Genomic DNA, 11769 nt, shown 5'->3' with positions numbered 1-11769 from the left:
TAATGCCGTAATAACACGTTTATATCGTTGTCTATCATATGATTCCCATTTTGTGGTTGGTCACCCTGTGTGCTTCATTCTTATCCTGAAATGTTTGAAGATGATCAATCTTATTTAAATAGACCGTGGAATGACGTAAGCACGAGAGGAGAAGATTGTGCCGTGCGGCGTGTCATGTGCCTTAAATTTGATTAAAACAGTCAAAAATATTGTATTACGATAAAGTTATTTTAATAAGTGCAGTCTTAAAAACACTGGCTGATTGTGATAAAAGCCGCATTGAAAGCCCTATTGTTTATTTCTTATTTAAATTGAATATAAGGGTTTTACAATGAGTTTGCTTTTTTGTTTTTTTTTAGGAAGCATTAGTTGCTTTTCCTGATGCAAGTCGTCTGAGCTCTAGATGTGAAGCGGTGGGTGGTCCCACGGCTGCTGAGGACCACTCCCTCACACTGGTTCCCTCCCCTGCATTCCCCTCCTTCTGCAAACCAGGAGCCCTACCCAGCTCCCCGTCCAACCACTCTGCTCAGCCCAGAGGATCAGCCACACAGAGGAAAAAAAAACAACAAAAAAAGCCAAGTTAAAATCAACTCACATCAGAGGAGGAAGGGAGGGAGAGAGAGCGGGCTGAAAACGCCCTGGAAAGTTGGTTGATCGAGAAAGAAGCGACAGAATCCTAACAGACTGCAAAGCTGTGGGTGGACGAGGTGCTCTTCTTGGGCTGAGTAGAAAGGGAGAGAACACGTTTTCCAGGATGCTCAGGGCAGTGTGAGGCTTCTTGGGCGCAGGGACTGCGCACAGGTAAAGATGCACTTTTTTTCCCCCCTCTTCTCTCAAAATGAATTGAATTTTGCTTTTAAAACTGTGCTGCTGAACTTTTTGCTATTGTGGAAATTCACTCACAAGAAGTTGACCAAAGTTTAAACTAAGTTGCAAAAGTTGTTGAGTTATTCCAGTTTGGGCACATGTGGCAACACTGTGAATGAGTGTCAAGGATTACAGTGACTTTGTCCTATTTTATGACTGCTTTATCTCCTGTGGTGTCCTGTTGTGTTTTCCAATGAATACGTTTTGCCGGCCCGGTTGAACTTTATGTCATATTACTTTGGAAGTTGTTTTGCTGGAGCTGTAATTCAGCCGTAAAGTTGTGCGGGTGACATCATAGTGTTTAAAAGCAGCTTTAAAGTAGTGCAGCGCACAAGCAGTGGGTGTGTACCTTCAGCCCACTGCATGATTGCAGACTTGACTGGAGTTGCGCACTTCACTTTTCCTTTAACTGCACACACAAAGGCTGTTAATCAAGGTGTGAGGTCACTGTTTTTGAGCAAAATGATGAGATTTTAGTGCCTTGGAGAGATATTTAAATTAGAAAAGGTCACTTTTATTCACCCTTTATTTGTGATGTAATTGTGCAAGATGAGTCCAGTTTTTTGGGATTACATAGTTTAAAAAAAACAAAAAACATTAGAATAACCCTCACACACTAGATAGCACTTGAATAAAAGAAGAACTGACGTGAGAGTTGCGAAGTTGTGTGCGTTGACATTGTCGAGCAGATGCTTCTCTTATCTAACACTTTTTTTTTTTTTTTTTGGGTGTTGGAGTTTAAAAATGTAAATGTACTTCCCTATGAGACCTCGCAGCTACGAGCTTGGGTGTGGATTCTTCTCCTTCACCTCACTCCACCCCCTCCTTTTTTTTTTTCTCCCTCTCCCTTCTTGCTCTGCTGTCTCCTCAGAGAGGCACACCCTTCAGAGCAAACGCAAAAAAAAAAAAGAAGCCCTTACACGGTTATACAGCGCATGCCTCCAAGCACTTACCAAGGTGTTCCAACTTTTGTCCTTTATTTTTTTTGGGGATAATTATCAGTAAAATGTCATTAGGTTATGAAAATCTCACACGCTTGACGTTTCAGTTGCATTCTTTGGCGGAATGTTGGTGAACTTCTCTGAGAGTTTTTTGATCAGCTTTTGAACAATCTGCACTTTCTCTGCAGCTAATGTTACACAAGCGACTGCTGCTTTGTTCTGACACATGCCCTATTGTTTAAGCTGTCTTTTTTTTTTTTAAATTACGCACACACAGATCTCTCCCTTTTTTTTTTTTTACATTTTTCAACCTCTCGGGTGGAGTGTGCAGGGGAGTAGAGCGGGGAGAGAGGAGGAGAAGGACGGAGGAAGATCAGGAAAAGGAGCCAGGCAGTGAGCTAGTATGGGGGGAAGGGAGGACGGGGGCAAGGAGGGGAGTAATGGAATGTAGTGGTTTGGAAAGACGACCTAATTGAAACCAGGCTTGAGGCGTAGAGGGGGACTGAAGATTTTCACACATTTGTAGAAAGAAAGAGATACATTTTCTAAATTCTAAAAGTGGCGACGCGTTTATATACAACGCATAAACGGGCGTCTTCCCAGTTATCGAATCGTCGCAGTCTGGTTTGAGTTCGACGTGAGATATATTTGCTCAAGTTCAGGTATGAGCCGATAGAAATCCACACCACACAAAGTCCTTTGTTGAATCTCACTCGTAAGTCAAATTGCACTGTGTGCAGTTGCCTATACGCCACCGAAGCTCCATCCAGCCACACCCAACAGTCATTCGGGTGGTGTGTTACCTGTTTGTTGCCGCGCTCGACAACAGGTTTGCGACAGTACACACTCGGCGACAGTGTTTTATGCCTCACAGCTGCCAATGTCAGGCATTCCTCAAATTGCCCTTCGCGAGGTGATTGTGACACAAGGTGTTTGGAGAGCCAAATGGTGACACATGGCTGAAAAAAAAATCCTCCAGCACTAGGTTGTCATTTAAGTTACAATATGTGTCGTGTTTTACTTGGTGACAGAATGACAAGAAATGTTTCACCAAAGGGGAATTTGTTTTTAAGTGTTGAGAACTTCTTTTTACGATGCTGTTTACAGGGCCTCATCTTGGCCTGAGGCTAATACGGTTTATTTACATACACTGCGTGTCTTTTTTTCTGCAGCATAGTGGCTACATTACTACAAGCTGTCACCGCAGTGAAGCTCTATTGATGAAGTTTTGCTTAATTATTGTGGCCGAGATGCCGCTGCGAGCGCCTTGTGATTTTATCCGCCACCCACGTAACAAACCGCTGGTCTGACTGTTTGGAGCCGCAGTTCGACCGTGTCACAATGTTTAGCACAGCCCTCCGCCCGAGTCGCTCACTTTCTTCCCCCCCCGATGAGTGGCAGCTCGGCCGAGAGGAGCACGCATGCCAGTTTGAAACGGAAAGAAACTGCTCTCTCACACACTTCCTCTGCTTATTTCCTGATGGGTTTTTTGAGTGAGTGGTTGGAAGTAGGGACACTTTGGAGAGGTAAAAAGCGGTGGGTGTCGTCAATAAACCGGAAGAAAGTGATTGCAATGACGCTTTAGGTAAAAAAAAAGAAAGAAAAGAAAAGGGATTTGGAAACAAAGCTAGACTATTGGATATCCTTAAGTCCCACCCTTGAGATTTGTTAAATTGTGAATTTGTTGACATGAAACCGCTCCAGAAGTTTAATTTTCCTCCAGCTGCAGATAAACATTTAGCTGCAGTGTGCGATTTAGAGTCTTTCTAGGCAGTCCTCCCAGCAGCCACTCCCTTCTCATCCATCCAGTGCTGCTTTGGAATGTTTCAGCATGTCTTCCCTGTGCTCTGCGGAGTGCCTATCATGAGCATCGACCGCCTTGTTGTTGAGAAATTGCGATTTGAGAGTCTCACATAATACCCCTGCCAGTCACACCCATGCACACGCAGACAGTCAAGCTTGGTGGGACTTTTGGAACAAACATTGAATTTTTCTTTTTAAAAAGAGGGTGTGAATCATTTTTCCTGATACACCAATAACTATCATCAATGCTCAGCCAAATATCTAATCTACGACATAATCCAGAAAACAACGAGTCTTATGTAACTGTTGCTGCACTGCAAAGCCAATCATCCTCTCACTGTGTGACTCGCACACCAACCCCCAAAGACCTTGCACGAGGAGTGACATGCAGCATCTGTTACAACATCTCACTTTGGACTAAGGCACCCAAAATGTCAAGGCAGCACGGCATGGAATGTAAATTTAGAGATGCAGCTTTGTTTTGGCTTCCTTTATCTTGCACAAGACGTTCAAGGTTGGCACTTGAGACAGTCCAACGCTTTTGTGGTCTAAACAGCGCTATACTTTTGTAATTGCTAAATGGGACTGTGTTTTTTTTTTACAGCTGTAGACTATTGTCCATCTATACTTTGTGTTGCTATGGTTTCCATGTAGCATTTGCCTCCTGCACCATAAATTGACTAGGAGTTCTAGTTTTGTGGCAGTGGCGCGAGACTGAAGCAAATCCTGACCAAATTGTTCATATAAACTGAAATGAAGTTTGACTCTAGACTATATAAGGTTTTCTATGAATGTCTGCAGACCTCAAAATTTGATGATGTGGATTATGTGCCAGTTGCTCTCTCTCTTTGTTGTGTAACTCAACATGCCATATATGTCCAGGCTATGATTTTTCTTCATCTTATTCTTTTTTTTTTTTTTTTTTTTAAATCATTTTGTTGTTTACTTAATATTTCTGACTCATTTCTCATTCCAGACCTTCAGCATTGATCAAAGCGAATGTTTCGCCACAGCAAAGGTTACGATGCAACTTGAGTTTGTAAAAAGACGAGTTAAAAACTCACATATATGCATATGGAAAAAAATTCTAATTGAAATCCTTCCTGACTGGATGCCCAGGGATAAAACTAAAGAACAATGAGTAATTATGAGAGCAATGTCTGGCTCTGACCACCTTTATCCTGCTGTCCATTTGTGAGCCTGATAATTAACATACAATTCACTGGAAGATAATCAAGATAATCGAGATAAAGTTGAGTTGTGCTTGGGATGTAACATAATCCCTGGTTTTATTTGTGAGGAGAGTGTTTTCGGGGGTTTTCATTAGTTTTTTCCATTTGGCGCTTGACTCCTGCCAAAGTCACAATGGTTTAATCAGCACCAGGCCAACTCGGCGTCAGTGGGCAGGCTTCGGTCTTCTGCAGGAATTGTGGTTTGGTTTAGGGCTATGTGGACTACGGAGAGCAGAAAAGAACAATTTATTTTGACGTGCATTCCTTTTTATATGCGTCACACATGTATGACCTATCTGCCTTTTTGAGGAAAGTGTGGCCCAGCGCTGGGGCCTGTTGCTTTTTTTTTTTTGTTATCGGTTGTACTTGCTGCGTCAAACTACAATATTAGAGTGGAATGGACAGTCTATTTTGTTTTGACAGCAAGACTGATTTGGCCATGACTCCTTTCTCTCTTTTCCCTCTGTGCATTGAGGCCTTTTCATTTGTTCATAATCAAATCTTTTCACTCGCAAGCACCCGTGTGGCTAATTTACTTATGATTGAGCTTTAATTATTGTCACACAGCTCCTGCTTTATGTTCAACACATTAATTGGATTTGGCAATTCACAAGATTGATTGACTGCAGCCAATTGGATCAGTTTCCAGTGTGCTATGACCTACTTAAACTTAGACTTTTGTGCTTTATGTGCAAAGAGGAGTTAATGACTGGGGGTGGAGTCCAGGGTTGGAAATGGATAGTGAGGTGAGGAGCGGTGTTTCCCAAAGTTTTTATTTGGGGACCCACTTTTTTAAAGAGGTGACAAGAACACATTTGTGCAAACTATAATCCATCCATCCATTATCTACCACTTTATCCTACACCGGAGGGTCGCGGGGGGGGGGGGTGCTGTGCCTATCTTAGCTGACATAGGGCGATAGGCGGGGAACACCCTGAACAGTTCGCCAGTGCAAACTATAATGTTTATGATCATTTTGAGTGGTTAAACCGGTCATTTCCAATGGATGATTGATAAATGTATCCCCAGCCCAATTCCGAGGAAATTAATAATTGAATCACAACACCATTTCATGCATGTTATTGAAACATATGCACACAGATTGTGAGTAAAAGGCACAAACAAACCTCTGACCCAGTCTTTTGGCATGACTGGTGTAGACTATTGTTTGTCGCATCAATCAAATACGTAGCTAGGTGGAGCCGGCTAAAATAAGTATGATAACAAAGGTGATATGGATGAAAACCCAGTCTTGTGCCCTATCTCATCATTCATTTGAGCTTTTCACGGCACCATTATGTATGATTATCTGACCGAATGTGGTGTTGTTTATTTGAGCAGAACCTGGAAGTGGGAGGTGGGCACCCATGCAGGGTGCAGAGTGGGAGGCACAGAATAAAGCTAGTGTCAGAGTCAGAGAGAAAGAGGACATTTCTTTGGAGTTAGTCACTGTGGGGAGAGGCTGGGCTCTCTTCCAGCTGGCCTGACGGCTCTATCAAGGAATGTATGTGACTGGAGGCCTGGGTGGGGCTGTGCACTGAGCTTCCCTGTAAGAACAGCACAGAAGCAAAGGGATTTGAGTTGCCTTGTGGACTGTGACATGGTATTCCTACTCTTCAGGATAGCATGTGTTTTTATTTCCCTTCCTCACTGGTGGTGACCATAGTTCACTCTGTTGTGCATATGTGCATATGTATGTGTGTTTATGTAATCTCACTCATTGAGTGCAGTGTGGCAACCTATTCCTCATCTTGTATGTCTACTAAAACTGTAAAAAGTATTCAACTTCCATGACATTAGTTTTTATTACTTGACAGTACATTACTGATATAGGTCACTTCTTACTCACGTCTTCACCAAATGACATGTTGACCAACATGGCTGACTGATGAATGAGTCTCTGTAACCAGAGTATGTGCTGGAGAGTGTACACAGCTGCTTAGGGATAACACACACATAATGACACCTACATACTGGCTGGCATTTATCACAGCAATGTCCCGTCGTTTCAGTGCAGGGGCAGTTCAAAAAGACAGTCAACAAGCCTAAACTCACCAGCATTTTACAAGCAATGTTGCAGTTTTGAAAAGGTTGTGTTTGCTCACTTTCCCTCTGCTGAGTTTAGTGTTTGTTATAGTTATTTAAGGCCTGACTGTTAAGAAATGTTTCAGTGCCTCACAACACAGTTATTTGGCATACATTTTACCGCAGTAATGAGCGCTTTAGTTTATTGATCATAGAGGGGCTTGAGAGGGGGAGGATAATAATGGGGTGGGAGAGCCTGTCTGAGAAGAATTCTTCTGAGGGACATGTTCCCACTGGTAGATACCTGTCTGTACACATCAAGTGTGGTTGTGTTGGTGCTTTGTTAGATGCAATGACAAAGGCTTCGCTTCACAATATGTTGAGACTGAGACTGACCGACAAGAACTAGAAGAACGGTATTAGCAACCATATTATACAGGATCTTGGTTAAACAGTGTGTTACTCTGCATGTCTAACTCGTCTTTCTGCAGCTACACCAAATAAGCATGTGACTTTATTTACCTAATGAGAATTACTTAGTAGGGTAAATACCACTGCCTCTTGGTGGTTAGTTATTCAAGCTTCTTTAATAACTAACCATCACAGCTCAACCAACAGGATTTGATTGACTGTGGAATGTCCATTAAAGGTGCATTATGTAATAAATCTAAAGCAACTGGCCATAAAATCCTCCTAATATGTCACAGAGACACAGGAATCATATACATAACAAACTGAACTCACCAACAACAACAGTAAAGCCAAAATATTTGCATCATTTTTTTTTTTTGCAGACTGCAAATCATGTTTACGTTTTGAAATCATGAATTGGCATGTGACGCCACCTACCGCCGTCTACCAATCATTGCAGTCAGTAGAGTCTCAGCTGCGGAGCAACCACGGGTTGCCAGTTACGTCACAAAAACGAAACCTAAAAGACCTTTGGTATTTTGAATTTGAATGTAGTAACCGTTTTTGGCCACATTCTTACATATGGCACCTTTAAACATTTGATGTAAAATGATTATATCGTGATTGTAAATGTATATGCACATGCATACATGTGATGGCACAATGCTTAATACAGCAGTGGCTTGTATTTTAGAAATCATCTGTTTATTTTCAATTATGTATATTTTGTTCTTTGTATTGCCTGTGCTTCATTTAGAGTACATTTAAAAAACTTTATTAAGTTAACCCATTTTTTTGTGTTGTATTTGTCAGCAGAAGTCAAGACAAGACAAACCACATCATCAGACTGAAGCCCTTGGCATTGCTTGAGCAATCCAAGGTAAGTTTCTGTAAAACAAAACACACCATATCAGTGTTTTTTATTTGTCACTGCACATCACATCACTCCACTCCAAGGCTATGTCGTTACTCTCATCTTTGAACAGCAATGCTACTATACGGCCAGCCGCCAATCATCTGTTGGAATGTTTGTTGCAAAGCCTACTTTGAACCTGGAAGGTCATGCCAGTGTCATTCAGCTGTGAAAGGCCTGCCTTGTGGAAACCTGACACTTTGCTTCTTCTGCCCTCCTGCATGCTGCCTCTTGCATCCCTCTTTCATTCTCTTGTGACCACCTGTTCTGCATGAACCCGTCTCGGCTTCTTATCAAACATTACCAAAAGCCTGCCAAGCTCACAGTGGTAACTGTTTGTCATCACATAATATGGAAGGTTTATTACTTTACATTGGAAACTGGTCTACAAAGGCTTTTGTCTGGCTTTCCCTACATGTCCCATAGCTCAACACTCATAATAGAGCACAATACATGATGGCCAGAAACTTCCTCTGTCTCCTGTCACCCTGATATTCTTCCTGCCCTCGTGGTCACTTTGTCCTTTAAATATGGCAACATAGTAAATTTAAAGACAAGTGACATCACTCACATACAAAAGAAACAGAGAATTGAAAAGGGAAATAAGGACAACTGGTAAATTGTGTTGTTGCTTGATAGCTTTTACTGTAAGACTGTCTGCCTGTCTTGTGATCCCAAGAACAGAGGATTGCTTTATTTACAACACAGCCCATGTCTGATTATGTGATCTTGGTGCATGATATCTGGATTCATAATAGTTGATGCAATGTGATAGTATATTCGTAGCTTGTTGCATAGTGCAATGCATAGTGTTTTTCTGTAAACATATAAGAAGACTATTCAGCGAAAGCCCACATTTTTTTACTTGGCCGTCTTACTTCTACAACCATTATTCCAATTTTCTCACTCTCTCTTCTTTTTCCTCCCATATTGCCACATGCTTTGACTCCTCCCTGCAGCTTTCTGCCAGCAATATGCCAAAGCTGTGAGAACAAGGATGGCCTAAATAGATTGCTGTATCACGGAGAGCCTCTGAGTAAGAGGAAAATGGGTGGGAAGAAAAGGAGTTTTAAATAAAAAAAGGTGATCATTAAAAATTCACAAATTGATTGGCAGCGAAGTTTCTGCTCACTTACGTGCACTTGGCATAAGTAATGTTTTTCTTTTCTCATTATCTGGGTGATGAGAGGAGGTGGGTCTGTAGAAGAGCTTCGTTTTAACCCATGCTTTTGGTTCAGTCTAAATATTCTCAGGGTGGGATCAGAGGGGACTTGTTAAATGTCAGCTTGCATGGAATTTGATCAACTTTTGATTTGGTCAGCTGTAAACTGCCTAATTTGTCCCCACTTGTAAGCCTACTTGAATGTCTAGGTTGTGTAATATTTGTACTACAATCCACAAATGATCTGTAGCATCTCACTTTTTGGCACTCCTCTGTTGGAGTACCTAGCATAGTTGTCCTAAAGGGACCTAAAGGGTGGAGCTAGACACTGCAGTCGATGGGGAATCATCTGTTGTGGGTGGCAACAGGAAAAGGAAATATACATTTCTTTTACAGATAATGTCACAATGCAGCAGTGTGTTTACTTAATTAAATGTATTGACGGGCTCCACTGTGTCACGCTGGTCTGACGTCACAGTATTTACATAACAGATAGAACTATTGCAGCTTACACACCCCTTTTGGAAATGCAAGCCAGATTAGTGTACACTTTTCCAAACCACTTTGGTTTGATTCCTTTTGCCTTTGTGTATCTACAAATTATCTTTGAGAAAGAAGCTTTAATTACTTACAGACTTTTATAAATATGATTTGAGAAAATGGGTCACAGGGCAAAATGTCCTGGTTTGTTTTCCAGTTCAACCAAGGGCCCTTTCTGTGTGGAGTTTGCATGTTTTACCTGGATGCGTGAGGGTTTTCTTAGGGTTCTCCACAGTCCAAAAACATGCAAAGGTTAATTGGACACTCTAAATTGTAGGCTGACCCGGCGATAAACTGTCGATCTTTCCAGGGTGTTCCACGCCTTTCGCCCTATGTCAGCTCCAGTTCACTGTGACCCTCGTGGTGGAAGAAGTGGTAGAAAATTAGTGAATGATTTAAGAAAATAGGCAAAGGCCAAACAAATGCAATGTGAATATGTAAATTGTTGTTCAGGTAGAGACACGTGGCCTATACATCGTGTGGGTTGTGGAGAGCTAGGAGTATTGAAACAATGGATTGTCAGTTCTGAATATGAGAATATGAGAGGTCTTTATAGTGACTACCAAAATCCACATAACACGACTGCACCTTGAAGCTGATCAAATTGGCTGATAGAAAAAATACAGCTATCACGAATACATAATTATGGCTAACCTTGACTGAAATGTGTTGTGTGTATGAGCATATCCAAATGTGTGTTGTATTAGAGTTGTATTTGTGTATGAGACAGCATGGGGCATTGTGTTGCTGTACACTTTGTCTTATTATGTGCGTCTGAATGCTGTGTTTTCCTACATCAGGGCAGCTATAATGATTGTTCTCTGTATTGATACTGGAGCTGGGGTGTAGGCACAGGGTTGGGCTCCTTTCCTAAGGGTGTGGTCTGAGCCCAACACAATTTCAAAACCATAGAGCTCTAAGAATGAAGGGAGAAGAATGGTTTGGTTTAGAAAAAATAGAGGATGTGTTGTCTCACAGGGTTGTATCGCCACCTGATGTTCACAAATGGGTCTTACAACCTAGACCTATTTTAGCTGGAACATGCAAGCACGCGCGCACACACACGCACGCACGCACGCACGCACGCACGCACGCACGCACACACACACACACACACACACATTTATATGATGTTTTTTTCTTTATATTAGTATTCTGTGAACATACAATTGTACAGTCCTGTGTGTTAGGATTCTGTCTAATCTCTGTTTTCTTCATGTAGGAAAACCAAGGTTTTTTCCATCACAACTGAAGCCAAATAGAGGAAAGCAAAAAAGGTATTTTATGAAGTCATAAAACAAGTCCCTTGTATTTCACACATTAGGCACAAGTTCTGATTTGTTCTATTTGAATTGCTTTGTTATAGATGGCTGAAGAGGAAGAAACCAGGGAAGTTCTGTTCCCAGACTGGGAGGGTCCCGACCAAACTGGCTTGACAATTGAACAGACAGGAGGAGAAATCTTTGTTAAGGAGGTCAAAGGAGAATCACCTGCGGCTCGGTCTGGAAAAGTATATGAAGGTAATGCATTTTGACTAGTCAATGTATTTGAAAAAGTATTATTTATTTTAAATTAATCGATTTGTAAAATGTTTCTGAACAGACCTTTTTATTTTTGTCACCACTTAATTCACAGGTGATCAAATTGTTGGTGCCACCATTTACTTTGACAACATGAGCTCAGAAGAAACAGCGGAGTTACTGAAGACACTGAACCGCCATAAGGTTGGACTGAAACTACAAAACAAAGGAGACAAATCCCCCCTCTGCTCGCCTTTGGGCACACCATGTCGCTCACCAATGGGCACACTGACATGGGAAGGGAAGACCCGATTTGGAGGTTCCAGTCCAGACATCATCCTTGTTAGTTTTTTAT

The 11769-nt window shown here is 41.7% G+C and overlaps 1 protein-coding gene across 2 annotated transcripts in view; it reads left to right on the top strand.

Annotated features, from left to right (window-relative positions):
• Window positions 1–590: 590 nt before the first annotated feature.
• ahnak (AHNAK nucleoprotein) overlaps window positions 591–11769 on the top strand; it is a 35325-nt gene continuing 24146 nt past the window's right edge. Inside the window, exons 1-5 of one of the 2 annotated variants that reach the window (XM_083890899.1) lie at window positions 591–801; window positions 8096–8159; window positions 11117–11171; window positions 11261–11414; window positions 11530–11756. In XM_083890899.1, the coding sequence (XP_083747025.1) occupies window positions 11261–11414; window positions 11530–11756 (381 nt within the window). In that variant the 5' untranslated portion in view covers window positions 591–801; window positions 8096–8159; window positions 11117–11171. Of the gene's footprint in view, window positions 802–8092; window positions 8160–11116; window positions 11172–11260; window positions 11415–11529; window positions 11757–11769 lie in introns of both variants that reach the window. The other variant, XM_083890900.1, reaches the window with a different exon arrangement.

Source organism: Microchirus variegatus, assembly GCF_963457635.1.
Source record: "Microchirus variegatus genome assembly, chromosome: 6".
NCBI lineage: Eukaryota > Metazoa > Chordata > Actinopteri > Pleuronectiformes > Soleidae > Microchirus > Microchirus variegatus.
Note: the sequence above shows the minus strand (reverse complement) of the source record. Positions and strands in the feature narration are given on the sequence as shown.